This window comes from Neopsephotus bourkii, unplaced genomic scaffold (genome assembly GCF_033783945.1).
Source record: "Neopsephotus bourkii isolate Nb327-2 ecotype Australia unplaced genomic scaffold, CSIRO-AGI_Nbou_v1 NB_234, whole genome shotgun sequence".
Classification (NCBI taxonomy): domain Eukaryota; kingdom Metazoa; phylum Chordata; class Aves; order Psittaciformes; family Psittacidae; genus Neopsephotus; species Neopsephotus bourkii.
The window spans coordinates 3,422,665-3,447,181 of NW_026900744.1; the positions used below are offsets into that span (position 1 = coordinate 3,422,665).

Genomic DNA, 24,517 nt, shown 5'->3' on the forward strand with positions numbered 1-24,517 from the left:
GAACCTGAATCATTTTCACCCTTCTCTAGGGTGTTCTCTAGGTCTTTGACTGGATTTACTGGTTAATCCAACATGAAACTTCTCCAAAGTACACTGAAATAAGTAGGAGTCTCTCAGTTGGTTTCCCTGGCTTCCAGATCAGGTGTTGCTAAAGCAGATGCTTTAGTCAGAACTGATTAGAGTTGATCTGGTTGCATAAGAGAGAAAAAAATGTAGCAATGAAAAGCATTGAAATGCTGAGGTTGTTTCCACGCTACAAGACTGGGAAGGATCTATTTTTATTTTTGTCTTCATATTTTAAGTAGTAGTTGTTACTAACACATGTTCTTTTCTGAAAACACCCCATTTGGAGAACAAAATGCACCTGTAATTGTTTTGATATTAAAAAGCAAACCCGAAAATTGTAATTAACAGAAGCGTTTCTGGAATAGAAACAAAGTGCAGGTCGAGGTGCTTGGAAGGGCCTAAATAACAGCCAGGTACCAGCTCTCGTGCCCTTTCAGCATCAGGTCACACTGCGCTCCTCTGACAGCACGTCTGGCACACTCTTCTGCCTGACAAACGATCTGCAAACAGACCCACATTTTCTCAGCTACATCAGCTCAAAATTACTTTGCCAAGCAGTTCTTGGGTGGCTGTTCAATTGCAAGCCGTTCTTCATGGCAGCTATGTTTTGACAGGTGATCTGCTTCAAGTGGGCTCTCCTCTCCTGTGGGTTTGTTTCCTTGTGCCTGCATTGGTTGAACGTGGGTGAGGCAGCACTTTGTGAGAGGTGAGCCAGCAGAACACGTATTTCTTGCAAACTCTGAGAAAGGCAATGTACAGCAAGCATGGATGTAGCTGGAGTAAAGGGGTTTTCCTCTAGAAAACCTTTGTGGAACTATTCTATGATTCTATTTTTTACGCTATACCTTCCTTGGTCTCCTCACCACGTGTCTAGGCTGTCCCCTCTCACGCAAGAATCAGCTTGACCAAGGACAGGCATGTTCTTATGAACCAAGCAATGAAATGGTTCCTTTTCTTGTTTCTGCTGCTGCATTTCCACAGTGGGGTTGAAAATACCACATCCCCTTTTTCACTTTGATTTTCATCTACAAATGGAGGAGCCTGGCAGCCTTTGAAAGGTTTTACTATTGGCAGGTATTGCTTTATTTGTTGTTGTGACCAGCTATTCATGCCTCATAAATTCTGCATTAGCTACTGCATTTGGGAACGCCACTTAAAAGAATGTGCTGCAGCAAATGGTGATTCTTGGCTCGGTACATGAAGCTGTGCCTATGTGGTGTTCCCTTCAGGTCTTGGTAGGATTTCCTGGTAACACAGAAGGGAAATTGGTCCTGAAAATGGCTGAGTCATGTTTGTCCTGTCCTGTGCCAGTGCTAATTGGGGCAGTTAACTGATCTGCTCAGCTCATGGATGGCACCTTGCTGAGATGCACCTTACTGTCCTTGCCAGGAGAACAGGCTCTTGACTTCATGTATATCTTACGTTGTTCCTTTGAAGGCTGGCTGGTTACAAAGGCTGGTGGAGCAGGTTAGGTTTGGTCTGACCTGGTTTGGTATTTCCTGTGAAAGAATCCTTTATTCCTGCTCTCTGTGGGTCTTTTTTCAGACAGGCCACAAATTTCCTGTCCTTTCTGTTTTCTCTGCTCTTTGTCTGCTGGAATAGCTCGGGTATATCTCTCTGTTAGCTGTTTCAGTCCCTGCAAAGTCATACACAGAGCAAGGACTGATTTCCTGTACCTTCTCACTAAACTGAATGGTTATTGAATAGCACACAGTCCCAAACACATCAACTACCCCTACCGCTGCCAGGCCCTTGCAGTGTGGTCCAGCTGCCTTCCCTTCACGTTTCCAGCACACTCGAGGGCCCTATTTGAATGCAGTTCAAGATTGAGAGTTCTGCCTCATTTCCAGCCTCACAGCTTCATTCTCTAACCTGTCGTCCCTCCATCTCCTGTTCCTATACCCTACAGCACTGCAGCCCTGCTTGCATATGCTTCTTGCTTTTCCTTGTTTGCTTTCTGCACTTCCTCCCCTTTGCCTACACTGGCTTGCTTTTGCAGGCAGTGTATTTATTGCTAGCTGGCAAACACAAGCACTTGGACATACATTCAATTATCTTTGAACAATTTCCATTTACTCTGGTTTTGCTTTTTTCCCTTTCAGTTTCACTGAACACTGCCTGTATTTTCTCAGAGCGTTTTCTAATGCAATAGAGTCTGCTTCTGTTCCCTGCTTTGCTTTCTTTTTTTCCCTTTTTTCCCTTCTTTCCACATTTTCCATGTTTTCATTAAGCTCCTTCACTAAACTCTGGTGACCATTTCTCCATGGCTGCCCTTTCTATGCATTTGCACTGAGAAGGGTCCAAGTTTAACTTCAGTGAGTTAAATGCTCCCTTCACCTGGAAGGAAATCAATGGTACAGGCAGATTGGGGTTTTACCTACTCCAGCACACCAAAATGTCTTTCTTTTTGATGCACAGTAATCTCCCCCTCCCTTGTGGTTTCACTCACCTGTTTCTTCCATTAAAACCCCATTTGTGCTTTACTTTTACACCAATGGAGTGCACTGAGGAAATGATAAGGGTCACTTCTGCTTACTGTTCAGGTGAAGGTGTGTTTTTTATCTTCAGATCAGTTCTCATGCATGTATTCTTCCCTGAGAGCCTGCCTACACAGGCAATCTGTGAAACAGCTGAAAAGCTTTATTAAATTCTGCAGAAAGCTCCAGAATCTCACACAGGCCATTCGGTGTGTATTAAATGGTATTGTCACTGACTTCCCCTGCACTCGATCCCAGATCACACCACTAAGCCCTGACATGAGGAGATGTGCTTACCGTGTGAACTGGAATCATGCACTGGGCCGATTCAGTTTTACATCTATTCCCCCTTGATTATCGTCCTAAAACACATACCCCAGGTGTCTTATGAGATCATCATTTAACAATAGCATCATCATGGTTTGGTGAAGCCCAAATAGAGGCAAAGGCACGCTCTACGGACTGAGTTTCCTCTTTCATTTGGAGGAGGGAAAGGCACAGAGCTGAGAAATCACAAGTGTCTTCCAAAAAGCAGTAGTGATGGTGGAGGAGGCAGGGAACAGGTACATGGATTGAGGAATAAGGTCTAAGGGCTGCTCTTAATCCCTGCTTCAACGCAGCGCTGGCAACAGCTGGGTGCCATGTTTGGGAATTTCACCCTTGGAGCAGCTTCTTACCAGCTCTCCCCAGCTGTGCTGAGGTCCACATAAGGACCCCCGGCCAGTGCCAAACCAGGAAATGTCCCAAATGCTTGGCTGCATGCTCTCCATTATATCTGCCCTACCTCACCGCTGCGGCATCTGTGCCCTCTGGCAGCAGAGAAGCAAGTTGTGCTGAGGGGCTGTGAACCACCAGCCTTCTGTGGTCGTATTTCCATGGACAGGAGACATGTCCTCACTCTGGCTCTTGGAAAACGATGTTACTAAAGGTGTAAAAAAGATGTGTAAAAACACAGAGTTGCCCCTGCTCCACCAGGAATTGAAGGCAGATTCATACAACTGCAAAAGATGGGAATCTAAGATGCACGGGTAGCTTGAGAGCCAGGGCTATAAAACAAACCTAAGCATTACACATTCTTAACAAAGGCGCGATCTGGGCTCACTGCATTCTGTTTTTGTTATGTTTCCCCCCTGTTGCTGCTTTCCACTGCTTGCTCTCCCTTCCCTCGGGTTGGAAAAACATGACTGTATTTGGACCAACTCTTTCATAACATTTCTGATGTTTTTGTACGAGAGACATTTTGATTCAATATCCACAAAGAGATGGGATAGTGCAAGAAGGGGAAGTGATTTGATTGTCCATCTCTGAAATCATCCACTCTGGATGACTTTGCAGAAGGGCTCCTTTGGTCAAAATCTTTAGGAGCAGGGAAATATCTGTAGCACAGAGGTACTCAAGGTATTTTTAAACAAGCTGTGTTTGACACAGGAGAAACAGCTTGAGGTGAGCTGTGCAGAGATACATGATTCATTACGTTTATGAAAGAAGATGACAGAGGGTGATCAACCGCTATGTGGACATGAACCACTTCTCCGAGCTGTCCTTCCTCACAGCTCCATCAGCAACATTAGCTAGTGATGGGAGCTATCATGATGGTATCTCATTTAAGTACTGTTCTTCCACCCACCCACACTAACAGCTTGTAGTTCCTGGTCAGTACAGTGATGAGACAGAGGCCTTTAGCCTTTCTCCTGTATGTACTTGGGTATCACTTACTTACTGGGCATGGAGCTAATTGAAGGGTAGTTAATGCCATCGAGCACTGGGATGTATTTATATTTTTAACTACATGTGACTATCAACATCATAAATAATTACAGTCTGCCTCCCAGCCCCTCTGCTCCATTCCACCCTGCTAATTGCAACGCTTAGATCTCAATGAGCTCATTATGTTTTGTCAATATTCAGCTCTTTGGCTTGCTCGCTTAGTAGGGACCAGGGGGACGCAAATGGGAGCTAAAGATTGAAAATGCCAAGCTCCTAGGGATTTGAGTTAGCGATCATCACTGCTTCATCTCTATGCACAATTTATTCAGCACTCCACCTTCCCTAATAAATTATAGATCCCTCAAAGGGAAGTTTTGCCAAGGGATGGGCAATTGCCTTACTCGGGGGAGCCCATTCTGTGCAGTATTGAGCATCTTTGACATCTGGTCGTCACAGGATTGGATCCCTCCTGCCCTTCCCCTTCACCCGTCTCTTCCACCCCTTTTGGGAAGCATTAACCTTTTCAATGTGATGTATGCGAAAGGGCGACAGTCAGCAGTGGCAGTTCCTAATGGATTCTGTTTGCTTGGTTGGTTGTTTGTCTGAATTGCCTGCAATGCTGTCCAGACCTCTTGGAAAAGCAAGCCAGAGTGCAACCAATATTTTAATTAGCAGTAAAAGGCAGGGAGGCTTTTAAAGAAGAACAGTGTTTGAGTTCAGAAGTAAGGAGCAAATAAATGTGGGGCAGGGGACTTGGGATTCAGTCCAGCTGAAGATGGTAGCATATAGTACCTTTAAGGAGTGGCTGAAATTTCATAGCAGTGAGTGGTGAGATGGTTATGGTCATCTTCTGGGGCTTGTCTACAACAGCTGTTACTTACCTCTACAGTCTCTGTCTTTGCTATTGTGTGGTCCAAAGTCAACAGATCTTTTCAGCTTTTCCTTCTTGGGCTTTCTAGACTTCTGATCATTCTTTCCAAAGCCCTCAAAGTCCCCAGCAATTAAGCTGAAATTAAAGCAACTTCAGGAGTGACAAAGTTTAACTCAGCTTTGTTGACTCCATGGACAAACGCTGCTTCTCACAGGAGCCTGGGGCGCAGCTGGGAGCTCACCACCCGGCTTTGCAGTGACCGGTGAAGAGTGTCAGTCAACCTCAGCCCTCTGCACCAGCCATGACAGATGTAGCAAACATCCTTTGGCACTCACCGGTGGATATTCCCTCATGATTCAGTGTAAACACCAGTGTCAGAAGTGGATCTGAGAAGGAAGAACACTCCAGGTCATGCAAAGGTTGGTGATGCTGTGGATCAGTAAGGATGCTCTAGGATGATACTGGAACTTGTGAATAGAGAAAAATAGGGCTTCTGGAATTATTTCTTGTTAGTAACATGGATGGAGATAGAGATAGGCAACACAAGCAGGTAGTGAGACTGTGCCAACAGCAAAATAGGATCTGACCTCAAAAATATAAAGGCTTAATAGGAAAAAGTTTGTATAAAAGAATTGGGTTTATGAAACAAAACCCAGCCAAACCCCCAAACAAAATAATCAGCCAGTCTCCTATACCTGTTACCTTTATCTATTGGGACTGTTATTCAGTTTAGCCTCTCATCTTGTTGCACAGGCACTGTGCCAGAGCACGGAGCACTGCAGCTTACAGGCCTCACCACTCTAAGGAGAGTTTGAAGGGGAAGTGATTTTTATAGCCATAAGTGACTCTCTAGAAAATGGAGAGATGCGAATTTGCTGCTTAGGTTTCTCATAAGCTCCAGAGGTTGCTGGTTAGATTATGGTCACAAGCATGTTGTTATGAAACCCCTTTTCACCAGGGAAAGCAGCAACTCTAAAGCTAGCCCACCAGTTACTGCTGAATCCCCTCAAACAAGCACTTGCTTTGAGATGCCCCTTTTACAAATCAAGGGCCACTCCTCCATTGACTGCTGTATTGACTCTGCTTACAGCAGAGTACTTCCAGCCACTTCAGCAAAGTCGGCTGTTGTTTCAATGACAGGAGTTGGTGCAGCTGAAGTTTGGCAATGGTTTATTCCCACCCCATCAGAGAAGTGAGAGGAAGAGACAGGCAGTGGAGAAGGGGAGTGATGGAGACTTTTCCAGCATCTTTATCCAGACACAGACCCACTGCTGCCAGCAGTCCTTCCCCAAGGGACATGATGCAGAAAACAAGCCAGCTTGGGTGAGTAGCTTTTTTAGCAAGGGCTTTGTGACAGCAGTCAGAGGAGTGTTATTTGTGGCATGGATATATATAACTATATTTGTGTGTGTTAGATTAAATATATATATATGTGTAGCGCCTTATCGCTGCATTCCAGCTTGAATTTTAAACACCATGAAAAAATGAAAGCGTTTAGAAAAAGCTAAATTTATCTTGGGATGGGAATTGTAATAGCAAAGAGGCAATTAATTGGGGGGGTAGGGGTGGGAGTGGAGATTACAGTAATATTTTACTTCCCTACAAAGACAAAAATAGCATTAGTTTCTCTACCTACTAGTAACAGCCCTAATTCTCTTCTTCCCATTCACCAGCACCACTCTGGAGTGACCACCTACAGATGATGTGAAGATAGCTTTTGGCCCAGCTCGTGGGTGTGGAGGTTGGTCTAGATGACCTTTGAAGGTCCCTTCCAACCCAAACAACCTGTGATTCCTGTGTCCCTGCTTTGGGGAGGAAACCCCCCTACATCAGACAGCCTGAGCTTAAGTGGGGCATTGACCCTTGAGTCTGAGTCAGCAATATAGACAGAAATGAGGTCTTGGCATTCATGAGCTGATGTTTCTTCTTTCTCATTTTATTCCATTTAACTCTGGTTGTCCTCTTATCCTTTAGTGCCACTCAATCCCAACCAAAGCACCCAAAGACACCTTCATCACTGATTTATCCCTTGAGCTGGATGCACTCTGCCACTGCATCCTACGCTGGACCTTGCAGAGAGGGCTGATGCCCTGTCTCTGGCTTGGCCAGGAATTCCCATTGCAAAACCAATTCCCAGATCTCTCGTGTGTTCTGGGAGCCCTGAAAACATGCCACTCCCAGCAGAGCATTCTGTTGCCTGCAGCCTACACCACAGCGCCTTATTCTGAATCAATACTTGCAGATACTGGAGATAACTCAGGGAGAGAAATACATTAACATAGCTGAAGAAACAAAGACAATGGTATTTTTTTTGTTCCTTTTTTTCCCCTCCCTCCCTTCCCCCTCAAAATCTTATTTCTCACCCCGTCCATCCTCATCGCCATGACCTGCACTCAGCAGGGCTGCACGTTCCTGAATTATTTCCCACTTTTCAATAGAGCCTTAAATCCTGTTAAAAAACTGCTTAATTGAAAAATTTCAATCAATCAATTTGTCCCTTCTCTCTCCCCTTTTTCCTGCCTTCCTCCCCTCCCCCAAACAGCCCCATTTGCAGTAAATAATCTGGAGGCAGACTTTCTGCTCTAAAGAAATAAATAATTCTGAATTTGCTGAATCCCGCCTGATCTCCCGGCTTTAAATCACTGCACTTTGTACTGAGCTCAGCCAAAATGTTGAACACGCTGAAGCATGACTATTACTTGGAGACTGCAAGTGTTTTTAAAGGTACAGCCTCTGAGGCCATGGTCCTTTTTCCCCCCAAGACAGTCTGAGAGAGGAACTAAACTAATTCCTGAGGATAAGTTGTCTCTTCCCTGCATTTTACTCCCTACAAATGCAGATCTTGCCTAGTCTTGAAGGGACTTATAGAAGCCAGGAGAAATCCAGTGGGTCTTTAAGCAGACCCACTGTTTAATCAGGGGCATCTTGACTGAAACCATCTAATAGCCCCTGGACTGAGTCCTTTTCAGATGGGTGACTTAAGGTACATTCCAGGAGGTCCTTTGCATCTACTCTGACACTGTAGAGCAAATGCCCATAGTCCCAAGTACACATACTTGCACTTGGACAAAGAAGAGCCCGCGGTATCCCAGCTAAGGTAGGAAGGTCCCCCCAAATCACTGTGAGTCTTGGAATCACTGTCAGCATTCTACAATTCTCTTTATCTTCCTTCTATTCAAGATCTTTAAAGCAAGTTATATGCAGGTTTATGTCACAAGGGAACATAAACCTTCTGTCTCTTAATTCCTTATATTTCTTAGCGTCTTCTTCTTAGGATTGCTCTTGTCAAAGCTATTGACTATGCCCTGTCTGAAAATGCAAGCTGCAGCTGAAGAGGGAAAATGCAGCATGCAACAGATTACTGATGCCTTGTTATGATTTATACAACTCATGAGCTTCCAACAATTTAGAGATGAGAAATGGTTTATCCACACTTTGGAGTGTTGAAACACCCTTTCTGGCATTTATCTTGAAACCAATTCTGTATGGGTGGAGGTGAATGTTACGCACAAAGCTGTGAGTGGAATGTCTAATGGGAACTGTCAGACATGGAACAATGGGTGTCATCATGCTTCTGGGCTGAGATGTGAGGGACTAAAAGGATCCCCCAAAAAGTTAATCTCATGATTTCCCAGTGTATTTTTGGGGGTTAATTAGAATTGGAAAGCATTGTACCATCCTTACATTGCCAACCAAGCTGAAAACAAAAAACTATTAAGACTTAAGTTTTCATGCTCTTTTTCCTTTGTGCATTCAACAGCATTCATCGGTGATAGGAGAAGATTAAGAATGCTGGATTTTCTTCCCCTCTGCTCATCCCTTTTTGGTATATCAGAAAAAATCATCCCTGTAATCTTCATTGACTGTAAAGAGCTGAGGTCAGCTAATACACAAGGGCTCCTTCCCAGATTTGGCAAGGGACCAGAATTAAACAACAGGAAAGATGAGAAATGTTAAAATCATAAGAAGAGAACTCATCCTAGTGTTTTCCTGACACTCCAAATAAGTATCTGTTAGGCATCAATGTGAGACTGGTAAATGCAGGCCCAAATTAATTTGGGGACAATTTGATAGAAGCTGCTATAACCAGGTTTTAAGTATATAATTTTTGAAGTATACCAACATACAGAGCAACGCTGATGCAATATTTTCATGAATTAAAACATACTGGTGCTGAAATTCAGCTTTTTTCAGCTGTGAGTTTGATTCTGACCTCTGTCCCTTAAATAACCTCATCAGGAGTCAGCACTGCTAAGACATTAAATAAACCATTTTCTTTGGTCATTTTATAGTTTAGGGCAGATTACCATTTACAGGAGGGCCCATTTCCATCTCCCACTGGAGTAGAAGGACCGTAAGATGGATAAAATGTAATTTACACGGAGCAATGTGAAGATAGCATCAGGATAATGGAGCAGCAGTCAGAGGCGTCCCTGCAAAATCATGCTTATAGAGCTGGTAACTGGCATGTGGATTCAGAGGTAAAAAAGAGCAGCGATCCTGTTGTGTTTCTAGTGTTGCTTTGGCAATGTCTGAGACATCTCGCTCCTCTCTGTTTCTGTGCTTGTTCTGGACAGCCTGATTTTCCTTTCCCTATTGGTGTGTCTTGAATCCTATGTTGAACAAAGTGCTCCCTTTTCATAGCCATGTGAGGCAGCAGCTCTGCAGCTCAGTATTGCATGGAGGTTTTCAGCAGTAGCAAAATGTGTTGTTCACTTGGTTTCTTCACTGGTGTTGCAGAGGGAGGGCTGGGGCACACGGGTGCAAAACCACACTACTGTCTGCTCCCCTTGAGTCTCTGCTGCCCTTCAATGGCAGCACCTCAGCAGGGTCAGGAATGCTTGGCTCCTGGGCAGCACCTCCACCTTCTTGCCTTTTTCTCTCTCAGCCTTGAGACCCCTCCATTCCCCATGCCCAGATGTTAGCTGGGATCTGTCTGTTTCAGTTTGGCTTGTCAGAAGGGCAGAAGCAATAGCTGCTACTGAAATGAGCTCATGGGAAATACAGCCTGGCCTTTGCAGCACAGCCCCTCTGACAGAGATAAAACAGTGCTCTCCAAGATACCTGTTCTCCAACCTCCTCTTTCAGAGGAGGAGAGAAAATTACGGGCCTCTGATTACTCAGGGAGAAGAGCGCACAACTTCCATCTTCGTAATTTCTTCCACTACAATCAGGCATTTCAGGAAAAGGGCCTGAAAGCCTGAAATAGTCAGGGATCTTTCCTCTCAGTTCCTCCCCTGATAACACACCAGAGGAATAAAAATGAAGACTCATCATCGCTGTTACGTTCCATTTCCAAAAGTATCTGTCCCAGATACAGCGACTGGAAACTGAGGCTGTTGGGAGCAGAAACACTCTCCTTTGGGAAAGTCCCGTTGCTATTTCCAGGCTGCTTGTATTTGGGGCATTTCTAGATTTTGAGGCTGGACTGTCTGGTTACATTTCTCTAGCTTGACCTGCTGAGTACCATGAGAGGGTGACATCAGTACTTCCCACATCAAGCCTGGTTCTTACACTAGAGCTATTATCTGGTCTCACTGGAAGTAGCAGACTCTCCCCATGCATGCCCACATGTTCCTCACAGCCCTGCAAAACCAACAGCCTGAAGCTTTAGTGTTTGCCTGGCCAAATCCTGCTCTCTTGGAAGTCAACAGAGTGGACAGGGTAAGTCCTGTTCCCCCACCTCTCCCTTTTAGAAGCTTCCTCCTTTGAAATAGGTAACCAGGTACACAGGACATTGTGAATCTTGTTTCCACAGATGACAGTCTCAGGGAAGGATGCATCATTATCTTCCAGGCTTGCACCTTGATAAATGGTAGTGAAAAGATATAGAATAGCCCCTCTCACCCCTCACCTCCCCCTGCCACCAAGTCGCTGTATTGCCTCAACTACTCTTTGCTCCCCCAATTAGACGTGATATGGGCACCATCTCTTACTTACTAGAGAATAGTGTTAACCCTGTGAGATGGAACAAGTAACTGGTGAAAAGAGCTCTGCTGAAACAGAGGACTAGTTCTGATCAGGCTTGCCTTGTTATAACACAGTGGTTTAAAGCCATGTAATGCCGTTTTCCATTACAGCTCTTGTTCAAGTCAGGAAGGGGTTTCATCCATTGATGGGAGCTGTTACAAACACACGAGAAAACCTCATCCATATTTCTCTTGAGAACGTATGAAGCTGACAGTATGCTAGCTGACCACAGCCATCAGGGAGTCTCCCACACAAAATAACCCTCTTTTCATAAATAAAGGGATTGTTGTGGCCGGCTGAGATTTGCTATGGAATTCGGTATTCTTGAGCAAAGAGCTTTTTCTGGTTTTTAATTTGAGCTATTAAAAAGATTCATCTTTTTGTGTCTCATTCTCCCTCCCCTTTTCCTCCCTTTCCTACTTATTTTTTTCCCTTTCTCTCTGTCTTTAGGCTAACTTAAAGCTGTTTGTCTGAAACAAAAGACTTACCTGGGTCTGGTCAGTGGTGCTTCTGGATTGAATGGTCACAATTTTAAATCCTGTTTAGGACTAAACTTGGACGAATTCCATAAACTAATAACCCAGCACAGTGTTTCACATTGATGGAGGTGCCGTCCTCTAGATGAGACATAAAACCAGAGATCCAATCTGCTTGGCAGAGACCCCACAGGACTTATCAAAGATGAGTGGGGGCTGCTAACTGTTTTGCCCTTGTCAAATCCTTACCACCACCACGGTTTCCATTCCTGTTCCAAAGCAATGACACTGGACCTTATGGAAACAAGATGGTGAATTTGAAGGAGCTATCCTTTACCTAATTATTTAAAGCATTTTGCAGTGTCTGGCAAAAGGGAAGTAAAAGAGATAATCCACTCACTTGAAAGTGGAATGACCCTGAATTTCAAAAAGCAAAACAAAAGGGAGCAAATGGTGCCACCATGCTCTGCAGCAGAGACATTATTAAATGATCAGTGAGCTATTAAAGCAGCAACATTTAGTACCTCCCCTAATGACTTGTACTGCTAACTGGTTTCCAAATTGAGATTTTTATTGCCTTCATGCACAGACAGAACAAGGCTGTATCTGTGCTTCTAAAAGCTCCAGCTTAAGCAGACTGTTCACAATATGATCGATGAATCCTAGTTGAAAACTAGTAACGGCTTACGAGATTCCCTATGCCTTTGTCCTCTTTCCTTAGCAGAGCTGGAAGCTTTGGGGTGTGAGGGATGGTAGGGATCATAAAAATGGGGATTTTGCAGAGAGCCCAGCATGGTTTTTGAACTTCCCAACATCTGTGAAATTTGGCAGAGTTGTGCACAGACTGTCCTGAAATCTCCCCAAAACCACTGATGCTATTCAGAGTGAGTGCTGTGAGAACAGCCTTTGCAGAAGGGATCTTGGGATCTCCAGGAAGGGAGAGGAAAGGGTGCTGCAGACAGTAGTGAAGGTGAAGATTCAGACGTTTCCTCCATGACTCTCCCAAATTGATTTCTACTGTCTCATATGAGCTGAACTCCCATGATGGGAATACCTGGGAAATGAAATGGCCTTCTATCAAGTGCAGCTCAAGCAAGGAAGGGAGTTCCTGTGGGCAAAAGCACAGCATGTGTGATGGCAGAAAGGAATGAGGTTTAAAACCAACCCATCAACCAATCCACCCACTGAACATGGGTTCTGGTTGTAGCTGCAGTTATTTATGTGTTTATGACATCCTGTAGGCCAAAGTGGAGTCCGGGTGTTCCATGTACCTGAATTAAATGCAAATGTTATTGCTTTGATTTGTTTTCCTCCACTGGTTCTGCATACATGTGCCACCTGCACTTACTGCGTGAGTCAGGCCATTCCTTGCCCAGGTGAGGCAGTCACATGGAGAGACTGTTACTGCTGTTTTATATATCAATTGCCTGATTTCCATGACAGAAACTGCTCATCCTTTACAGAGGCAGCAGGCAATGCAGAGGGCGTAGGATGGCTCGAGAGAACATGCACATTTTTTATCCCATGCTGGTTTGAGTCGCATTCCATCAATACTGACTGCAAGCTGTTCCCATTTCATGACTTTTCAGTGGCTGCATGTGGCACAGGTTTGCATTTCCAGTGTCTTCCCACTGCCCACATACCTGTGTGTCTATGCTCTGCAAAATGCCTCTACCTTTCCTGGTAATCTTAGCAAACAGAAGGTCTGTGCGGGCTGCAAAACCTGTTAAGAACTGTAGAAGAATGGGAAGAAATGGCTTTAGAAGCCCTTCTATACTTCCTTTACACAGGACCAGTTAGCTGTGTGTTTAACCTGATCTTGAAGACCTCTCAGCTGGCAATTTCCAGATGGACTAAGGCAGGTTATTCTAGTGGTTAACTGTCCCTGCCTTTAGGAAGCTATTCCTAAAACCTAAGTTCAGCAGTAGAACTGGATTCCTACAGGTCATGGTTAAGGCAGAGTTGTAAGGCACCCTTGTAGGAGCTCAGGTAGCCACTTCCTTGTCTGCACCCAGTCTCATCAAAGGGCTTCTTCCCCCGGCATAGCAGGTTAGGTATTTCCCACTGTGCAAACACAAGGAGCAAGGTAGAGACAAAGAAAAGGGCAGCAGGGCCCCTTCTGGCAGAGGAGCCTTCTGAGATTGGCAGTGACAAAATGTCCTAGAGACTTTACTGAGTCCAATTACCCCTTTATGTCTTTAAAGTGCCAAGTAAATGAAAGAAACCACAAGATCAAGCCATGTTAGTCTCCTCAATCCCTTCCGTGTTTGGCAGCCCTCTCCTCTCTCACTTTCTCAGACTACTTTGAACTCTTAACCTCTGCCTCTGCTTTGAGTTCACATCTGCAGAAACCAGCTGACCCCAGCCATCCCCAAATTCCAGTCACAATCACAAAACACTGTCAAAGCAATGCTGCCCTCACTCGAACGGATAAACTTGCAGCTGCCTCCAACTTCCTTGACTTCCATGCACGTACGGTACTGTTAGTCTCGTCCGTCAGTGCTGGCAGGCTGGCAGGGTACTGCCACAGCCCTGCAACAGCCGGTGCTGTTTCACACAAGCAGCTATCCCTGTCCACGCAGACAACAGCCGTGAACACCAGCTGTTCAGGCTCTGCTGTACTCTTGTGCAGAAGAATATAGATGCCTGCAGCACGTATGGTATTAGGATCGCAATGATAGCATATCAGGATAGACCCTGAAACAGAAGGGGTAGATGCATGCAACCATCCTCAGGCACAGCAGTGGGAACTGGAAAAATGGGACCAGATCACTGGACAGAAAAGCAGTGTCAGGAGTCAACTTCAGCCACTAGAACTGGTCTTGACTGCAGTGCTAGTGTCTGGCTTTTTTTCCATACTAGAGCTAAAGACTGAGTCACATCAGTTCAGCCTCCCCTTTAAATAAAGAAATAAATGAGAACGAGATCTCAGAGTGATGCCTGAACCTGGTGTCTCATGCTCACTTGTTTTGATGTGTCTAATGTAAGTGGGCGGGTAATAAGAGCTTCATTTAGAAGCTACCGTCTTCACAGGCGCTGCTGGAAGCCCCTGGGATGCCGCACTTCTGGAATTTTCCTCTAACGGAAACATCAGCAGATAACTATTGATAAAGCAGAACAGGCACACAAAACAACCCAGCAACGGGTTATTTTCATGGACTGCTGTGCTTTTAGATCCCGAGGTGTATTTAGATTCCCTAGGCTATGTACCCACCCCTCCTACTGCATCAGCACTCCCGAAATGGCCATTACAGCGACCATCTGCGGCAGTGTCCTAGAGATGTGGTTTCTGTAGCATAGATAAGCATCAGTTCAAAATAAGCAAATAAAGGGGACAGCCCCCATAATAGGGCTGTGGATAATGGCACTGACTGCATTTCCCTCCATTGGATATCACCCTGTAGATGATAAGCAGGTGATGCTGTGTAACAGGCAGACCTAGTGCTAACATTTCACATGAGCAGGAGATTCACCCCATGCATATGTTGCCTACAATTGTTTTTCAATGCATTCCCAGGTGATTCAGCTTCTTTTTAGGAAACTGAGTCACCAAGAAGGTCTGGTTCCTGTGCCTGCAAGGTCTCTGTGGGAACTCTGATGCACAGCACCTGACTAGTCTTGAATTTAGGATTAACTGAAGGAGGAATTGTGCCTAGTGAGGAGAGAAGAGCCCTTGGAGTTACTGCTCACATCCTTAAGGTAGTCTACTGTCTTTCCATTTCTGTGCTAAAATGACCACTTCAGGTCCTGAATACAGCACAGACAAAGAACTGTCTGTTCTCCTAGGACAGACAGCATGGGGGTCAGTGATAAAGGTTTGGATGGCTTTGGCTTGCATCCTAACCTTGAGTTTGTACACTGGTCCATGGCTAGTTCATATCGTGACATTGCTGACCTTGTTTGCTGGATACAAACATAGAAATGCTTCCTGTGTTCAAACATTTAGGTAATTGTTTTCCCTGAACATGGAAACTGGAGGACCCCTTTTGTCTAATGTATTACTTCGTGACAACCACAGGGATCTGCAACCAGGCATGGGGGAAAAGGGAGATTCCTTCCTCCTGTCTGTGGTTTTATGCAGCATCTGCCTATGAAAACAAGAAGCAAAGACCATGACCTCCACTTTATCTGCTTGTGTAAGTCATTTTGCCTGAAACCTAAGCACTGTGGGACGGTTAATGTAAAACTTGCTCATGCACCAAATAGCAGTAATTTACCTTTAGACTCTGCTTTTTATTATTATTTCCAAAAATGCTCCTTAATTAAAAACTCACAGATATGAAGCTTGGAAGAAATGTGGCCAGGACATTCTTGGATTACTACAGGCTGAACTCCTTGGTGGAGGGACCACTAGCACCGACTCCTAAAACTCGGTAGGTCAGAAAGCAATTTCTCTTGCTTTAGCAGGGCTGCTTTTTTAATACCTTTCATGACTAAACTTCAGTGCTACTGCATTATGGATTTGTAACAAGCGTGCTAGTCTAACTGTGCTTGTTTTATTGAAATTCCATTTGGAAATGAAGCATTTATGATCAGGAGAGATACCTGGGTTATGTCTGAAAAAATAGTCAGAGGATTCTGGAGATGTCAATATCTTCCCTGAATTCTGTCTGCTGCACACCAATCTCGCACCAGTGTCTTTAATGGACCTACCTTTCATTTATCTCCTGAGAGTGAGAGGGAAATCAGACATATTTTATTTCAAAAAGTTTAAGTTCTAGAAGTGAAATCATTCAGTGCTTAGGAGCGTGACCAGCAGGTCGAAGGAGGTGATCCTGCCCCTTTATTCTGCTCTCGTGAGACCTCACCTGGAGCATTGTGTGCAGTTCTGGTGTCCTCAACATAAAAAGGACATGGAACTGTTGGAACAAGTCCAGAGGAGGCCATGAGGATGATCAGGGGACTGGAGCACCTCCTGTATGAAGATAGGCTGAGAAAGTTGGGGCTGTTCAGCCTGGAGAAGAGAAGGCTGCGTGGAGACCTCATAGCAGCCTTCCAGTATCTGAAGGGGGCCTACAGGGATGATGGGGATGGATTCTTCATTAGGGACTGTAGTGGTAGGACAAGGGGTAATGGGTTAAAACTTAAACAGGGGAAGTTTAGATTGGATATAAGGAGGAAATTCTTTCCTGTTAGGGTGGTGAGGCACTGGAATAGGTTGTCCAGGGAGGTTGTGAATGCTTCATCCCTGGCAGTGTTCAAGGCTAGATTGGACGAGGCCTTGGGTAATATGGTTTAGAGCGAGGTGTCCCTGCCCATGGCAGGGGGGTTGGAACTTGATGATCTTCAGGTCCTTTCCAACCCTAACTATTCTATGATTCTATGATTCAGGAAATTACTGTGCTAAAGGCAGGGGTCTTCATCTCCCCTTGGACCTGCCATAGTGTTGGCAGCCGGATGGCAGGTTCCTTCTGCCAGTCCAAATGGGACCCTTTACCCAGGGATCCCCTCTCACCATAAGTCCTTACTTCAGCTTTAAAACCAGCTCAGTGGATGTTTGGACAAAGGGAAGTCTTTTTGGATGTGAAGTAAGGCATTGGTGAGCGATGCACAAAGTTGTTAACAGAGGGTTTGAAATGCCCAAGTTTGAATCCCTGCAGTGCTGCTGGCTGCATGTCTGGTGTTGGCCAACTGGTGTCCTTTCAGTGTCTCTTAGCTTGTGTGAGGAGCAGGGGGAGATACCACTGAACCGTTTGTTGAGATACATCATTCCTTGAACAGGCAAAGCTGGGTAATAACGTGAGCAGGGGAGCAGAACAGGAACCAGAGCTCCTGTTTCATGGGAAACACCATATCCAGAATTCCCTTCAGTTCTGCGAAGATAGCAATGATACCTCCAAACTCAAAATTTCCAATTAAATGCGTTTGGGCCAATTGGAATGTTTCATTTTGGTTTCGACTCTTAGTAGCACAACTAAAAATAGTTTATATTTTGCAATGGAAAAGGCAATTTCACATTGGCAAGGGAGGCAGCTGAGCCTTGAAATTCACTCCCTTCTCCCCACTTTCCCCCTACTCCCAGCTTAAAAAGGTACCTGTGGGAACAGTTGCTTTTTGGCAAAGGAACACTTTCCTACTGAAGGTTTCCTAGTGATACCTAAGATGGATGTCACAAATATCAGCCCGGACCATAGAGCAATTGCTGGGGTTCCTTCTGCAGCTTTTAAAATATCCTATCAGTGCAGCCATTCTGGCAGCTCCAGAGTGGTCAGAGCCAGCCTGATTGTGTTTAAATGCCCTGCTTTGAGTCCATCTCCCTTTCCCTGTCCATGATCTTGACAAAACAGTTCAGGCTAGCTCAAGGAGTATTGTCAGCGCTGCAGTTCTGAATGTTCTTATCTGCACAGACCTGCAGGGTTAGTAAAGAAAAAGCATCCAGCATCTTCCTCTCCTCTGGAAATTGAATGTATCATTTCTCTCAGACTCCCAGGGGCCACAGCCTCCAAGGCTAAAAACCCACAACCATTACTGAACCTAATTACCACCTGACAGCAAAGTGCTTTTCCGAAGCATCATTCAGTTACCTCATCAAAAGGAATGTTTGTTTGCTTTCTTCATTTTAAATTAAAGAACCACTGACACTGGTAACTGAAGCATTTTAATCTCATCAAATATCCATGTCCATCTCTATAGAGACAGCTATGCCAGCAGGGAAAGATACACATCTATAATCGGGTTGCACAGAGCAGATTTTTCTCGTTCCCCCACCAGCGCCTAATGGGGTGAGGGATCTTTTGTTTGGGGAGTTCTACCTTGCAGTAAAATCCTAAATATGGTGAATATCCAGCCCAAAGCAAACAGATGTTTAAGGAATAGATTTTTAAAGAGTCACATTTTTAATTTCCTGATAGCTTTCAAATGCTGGCTTTTCTCTATGAGTAGGAAAATGCCTTCTATTTGTATCCCGGGCATTGTCACCTAACATTTGATTAGAGCCTGTGTGTATCTATCTATCTATCTATATCTATATCTACATATACATATATATAAAATGTAAATCAATGAAATGAAATTGTTTTGAAGCTCTCATGTTAACTGCAAACCTGCCCAAAGAAAAATCTTGCAGACAGCTGAGAAACAGAAGGGAGATGGCTGTGGCTTTAAATATGCCTTGGCTGGGCAATGGCACTAGGAAAGGATTGTAATATGCAAAATGATACTAGATATCTGTGTAATCAGGACTAATTATATGGCATGGTTGTTAGCTTGAAACAGGACATGTTGTGCCCACAGTTTATGAAAATATATTAAAACATTAACAGATTCCACATCCTTATTGAAAGAAAGCTGCAGAGTTAATAAACATGTAAGGGACAACTAATTGGCTGCTTTGTCCCAGCCTACTACAGGCAGAACAATTTCCGTCTGAAGGAATTAGTGCAGCCAAAATGTGCTATAACGATAGCCCTGGAAATAGCAACAACCTTGCAGCGCTTCCAGAGCACATCTGACTGAATGATCTTAAAGAAGGAAACATTTTGCGTTGCTATCACCATGTTTCAGAGAAGGAAATTGAAGCACAGGAAGGGAGAGATGGTCCTCAGCGTCAGAAATGTGGCTGGCACCCAAATTCAAGGAACCTTTCAAGATGTTAGGCCATGCAGTCAGCCTGTCTTGACAATAGCCATCCTAGAGCATAGGCAATGCAGGCAGGTTAGTTGGAAATGAATTAGGAACATCTGGAGCGAGAAGCAAGAACTGATGCATCTCTGGTTACAAAACCAAGTTTGAGGCTGGAGCTGGGGTACCCTCTTTCATCCCATACACTTGTGCAGCTTATTTCAACGGGGAAGGAGAAATAGCTGCATCTGCATAAGATGCTTGTGTGCCTGTAAGTGAATCCGACTGGTCGGCTGGTTAAATTCCACCTGCCCTTGTCTACAGAAATCCCTGGGACAAGCATCTCCTGAAGATGGGTCTTCAGTTCCTTGCTGTGGAACTGTGTCCACTGCCCTCCTGGGAGTCAGGCTCCACTGGCTTACCAACAAGCCACTGTGAAAGTGAAGTTAGGGCTGGAGCCCTCAAGTATTTGCTGGGCCAGCCAGTGTGCGGGCACCATGGGTGCTGTGATTTGGCCCTGAGTGATCAGTTGCTAGAAATTGATGTTGAAGCCATCATTGTGGTGGTCTATGAAGGGTCAGGGTGAGCGCCTGTCTCTGCACTGTGCAATCCTGATGCCTCACCAGCAAGATGTGTTCACAGTTGTAGACCATAGACATAAAGCTTAGAAGCTTCTGCTCTCTGTAACCAAGGGAATCTGGGCAAACCTCAAGCCCCCAGGTAGCTCAGATCCCTGAAAATACCTTTGGACTGTACACTGACTCTGTAGAGAGGCCATATATGAACATGAAGTGCTTAAAGGGCTTTTTTTCAGCACTGCCTTAACCTCTTGGCCAGTTCATCTTTACCTCCTCCCTGTCAAGCACGGTTATTCTCCCATGCTGCTCATCCAGTCCCTCCAAGAACCCTTCATCCCCTTTCCCCCAGTTCTCCAGTAGCCCAGCCCAGTGGCCATGCAGGGTATCCCACAGCCTGCAAGGGAAGGTCAGACTTGTTTCAAACAGTAACCCCAATGTGTCCTGCAGTTCTCACCATGGGAAGACCCTGCGATCCCAAACAAGCATCCAGTTCAGAAAGAGAATGTCTGTTGTTATCAGCATGCTAAGAAACTATTTTCCTGAAGATGATGTGTCTGCAGCAAGATAGGAAAGCATCGATGACTCAGCTGGGGAGGGCAGGAAGGTTAGAATGGTTTCCTATGGGAGCTAATGAATTAAAAGCTTTGCTGAAAATGATGGACATTTTCTGGAGTGACAAGCCAACAGGCCTATGAATTTCTGACAGAGGAAAAGAGACCTCTGTGCTGCTGGAGAAGAGAGCACTACCACTTGTGTTTCAGACAGGCACAGGGAAGTCCATCCTGGATACAAAGACATATCTCTAAGGTTGGGTTAAGTGGGCACAGAGCATGAGACTGCAGTGCAGAAAGGGGTTGTTGGGTGGCAACGGAGGTTCATGCCCTTCCTCTCATTACTGTCCTCTTTTAAGCTGCTCAGTGACCAGCAAATTCTGCTCCCACTGCACTCACTGGAAAGCATTTGAGTGGGGCCCCCTTTGATGCTGCATGTGGCACAGGGAGCATTTCCTCTTACAGAATCTCTGTCCTGCACTCACCTCTTTCTACTTGTGTCAGAGTAAAGGTTAAGATTACTTAGGTTGAAAGGGAGAGATGTCCTCCTCTAAAATCATTGGTAAAATGTGAGAAGTTTGTAAGAGATTAAGCAGAGAACAGCTGTTACAGGGAATGGCTAAGGCAGGAAAACAGAAGTTTTGCTGGAAAATTCACACATGCCAGCCACCTTGCACTGCCTTAAGTCCACCCTTTGCCCATATCAGCATTGCTCTGTTCTTTCACTCTGCCCGCTTACAGAGCCCTGCTCCAGCACAGCATCAGCAGAGGAGCTGTTGCCTCTTTAAACCATGGAGGTTTTTTCTCTAACAGCCACCAGTTCCATGTTTCCCATTTTCTGGACACGTTGGAGTTCAAATTATGGAAGTGCTGAGTGCTTACAGCTGAGGTTAGAGGTTTGGAACAGGCACAATGTGGGTACCCCCAAAAATTATACCTGGGCCTTACTAGTGGAGCATCTGCAACTCCTGCTTACAGGAGTATTGGGAAAGAAATTCCCTCCTGTGCAGGAAGCTCTCAGTTGCCAAACTGATTCACATGAGACAGAAGTCCAGGAGAAGATGAATAATTCTGTCTAAGAGCAGGGATTTGATGGCACGCAGCAAATAATGCCTGGGGCCACACACTGAACAAAAAAGAACAGAACAAAATATTGACTGGCCCGTCATTAATCGCCATCTGTCCACTGTGCCCTGAATGAAGCAGCAGTCTTGTTGAAGGAAAAGTAGGCTGTGATGAGGTAATTAAAGACCACATCAGAAGGCATATCCGCCAGGAGGCTGAATTAAAATTGCACCAACAGCCTTTGTTCTGGCAATTCCTCCTTTTGCTGCTTGACTCTGCAGCCTTAATGATGATGTATGATCTCAGAGCTGCATATCCAACAGGCTGGATAGGCCCACGGGACTGTCCCATCATCCTCAGAGGTGATGGGCACCTTCATCGGCATCACGTTGGGTGGAGCTGGGGAATGTCTTCCTGTGTATGGGCACAGTCTGATCAGAGGCACTTCTACCAGGACAACTCAGCCTTTCAAGTTCTGAGACCCACATTGACACTGAAGAGCTGTGTCCCGAGGTTGTGTGGTCTTACAGGCTCGGGCATTTGCTGCTTTCTGGCATGTGCTGTGTCTGAGATGTTCATCCCAGTCTGCTTCTTCCTGTGTTTCAGGAAAACTCCTCTCTACACTTTTAAGCTCTGCCTTCAGGATTTTTGAGGTTTCACCTACATCTGGTAATGCTTTCTCTGACCTGGCCATGTCTGACGTGAGAGGTGGGAATGAAGTGAGCTGGGAGTGAAGCTTTACATAGACGGCTTCTCTAGGTGCTCTGTTATTGCCATCCCAGCTCACTTCTCCCAAACCTAAATCACTGCCTTATCATTCCCCACCACTACTTTCAATGGTGAAGAGGGAAGCAGAGTCCAATAACAGAAAAGATGTACTAGAACAAATCTGAACTCAGAGATCTGGAGTACTCCACAGCTTTGAGGGCACAGTAGCATTGAAACGCTGTGAGAGAAAGGAAAATCAGGCACTCTTTTTTCTCATGACTTCTCTCACATGGAAAGCGATGCTGCTGACCTTCTTTGAGCCAGTCATTCCTTGGGCATAAGGGTATAAGCCTGTTTTACTATAGCAAAACAAAGCCCAGTTAGCAAACTGGTTTGAATGCAATTTCTGTGTGTGCCAAACGAACTACACATTCTCCAACCATGCGGGCAAGGAGGCTGCTCAGAATTCAGCTGTGCTTTTCAGGCACACTGAGAGGCTGCCCCTGCCACTAACAGCAAATTCAGTGTCTCCATATTTAGTAAGTTTGGGATTTTGTTATTGCAAAATAAAACTCACTTGGGTCTTCAAGGAGAAGTTCCCCAGAGCAATCCTGAAGACATTTGTGGGTCTGGCCATTCCCCTTCCCCACAGAGGATACATACAGGCCCTTCACCTCCCCAGGCTACTTGTAACAGCAGCAGCTAATCCTACTATGCCCTTGAGGGGGTGAAGGGACTCCCAGAAAGTCCCAAGGCACCAAACCAGTGCCCCTATCATAAATGCTACTGTCAGGGCCTTTGAATTGTGCAGACACAGCAAAGTAAATGGTTTATTCCCCTTCCTCTAGTGCTGCTCCAGAGAAAGGTCAGCAAAATCACTTACAATTTGTAGAGAAATGAAATCTTGGCTCCCTTGGAGGGAGGATTTCAGCCTTCAGGGATTTCACCGGGACCTGGTGCATGGGGTGCCCTACAGCCATGCTGCTTTTGTATGGACAAGTGGGACCAGACTGTGTTTAAGTCTTCCCTATGTTACTGGTAGGACTGCATGGGTGCACATCCTACTAAGCCAGCACAGGAACTCCACCTCGCAGCCAGAGGTCCCTGTGTGTTCCATCAGTGCAACACTCACATGAGTATCTAAACATCCCTTTGCATTATCCTCCCATGTTGGCCAGTGCTCTTTAGAAGGAAAATTAACACACACACACAAAAAACTGCTGAGGAGTCAAACAACTTCAGTCTGATTTCCGGGGCTGTAAATTGCATTAGTAATGGGAGCACTACTATGGCTTAAAGGAAAATTACATGTTTTGCCTCAAAAATTAATTTCTGGGGCTTTCCCCCCCCTTCTCTATTGGTAATTATGATCTGTCAGCTCACTCCCACACACGTCTGCATGTTTTACGCAACTCTCCATACTTGTAGCTGTCTCTAAGGAAAACGTTTCAGGTTTTAAATGGTGACACATTTGCGTGGGTTCAGTGAAAAGGATCCATTTACAGCCTGGGGAGGTTTGCAGGGCTTGGCCAGCTCTCAGCAGAGGGTTCACCAAAATACCGCATTACAACAATTACCTTGTCAAACACTAGGGAACCAGGGTGCCGGCTGGAAGGATTTTACCCTGGATTTCAGCACGCACGCACACTAAAGCACATGCAAACAGATAAATACACCTCTGGCTTGGTCCTGTTTTCAGGGAGTCCCTGAACAGAAGGTGTGTAAAAATACTTCAGGACCAACCAGGGAGCCAGTGTGTCTGATGGGTGGCCCAGCAGGAGGAAATAATCTGCATTACTGTATGAAGTAGGTTTGGTCCATGTTAACAATCCCTTTCAAAACGAAGGTGCTGTCAGCTGATTTGATTTAATTTAATTTACTCCACCTTAATTTACTTTTGGAAATGAGCTAAATGACTAAATTGAATTATGACTACTTTAACTCTGAAAGAGCATATCCACATAGGAGCTTACTGTGGTTTTGCTAATCAGCTTTACGTTTACACCCTAAACGTATTTGGATTAGCTCTCACAGGCATCCTCCATAGATATGCCTGGAGATAGCCACCTGCTTTCCATTTCCTTCCTTGGGCTCATTGCTCTGAGGAAGCCAGAGCTCAGTAAGCAGATTTACAGCATCTGTGCCATTTTATGCCTCAGCCATGGCTGGACTTTCCCTCTGTTTCTAAAGAGCAGAGGCAGTTGCTATGTGTGGTGGTGGGCTGACATGGGTAATGTCTGATGTACAGAGCACACTAATCCCAATATCATACTGTTAACTTGAACAAGCCCAAGAGACTGTCATTTTCTGCTACATCTCATCAGGTAAGTGTAACCCATTATTATCCTGCTGCTCCTTAGGAAATAGGAGGATAGGGGAAAAGAGAAAACCTATTCCCATCCTCTCTGCAGCTTCCTGCTCCAGGGTCAGTAAAGATATATAACAATGGCTGGGTCTGAGCCACAAATGTTGTAACTGTGGCTCCTTC

The 24,517-nt window shown here is 45.1% G+C and overlaps 1 protein-coding gene across 2 annotated transcripts in view; it reads left to right on the plus strand.

The window, feature by feature from the left end:
• The window catches only part of LOC133207734 (BEN domain-containing protein 5), a 965,731-nt gene that overhangs the window by 934,916 nt on the left and 6,298 nt on the right, over positions 1 to 24,517 (plus strand). For both annotated transcript variants that reach the window (XM_061344850.1, XM_061344851.1), the window contains exon 12: positions 15,844 to 15,940. In XM_061344850.1, the coding sequence (XP_061200834.1) occupies positions 15,844 to 15,940 (97 nt within the window). The remainder of the gene's footprint in view (positions 1 to 15,843; positions 15,941 to 24,517) is intronic.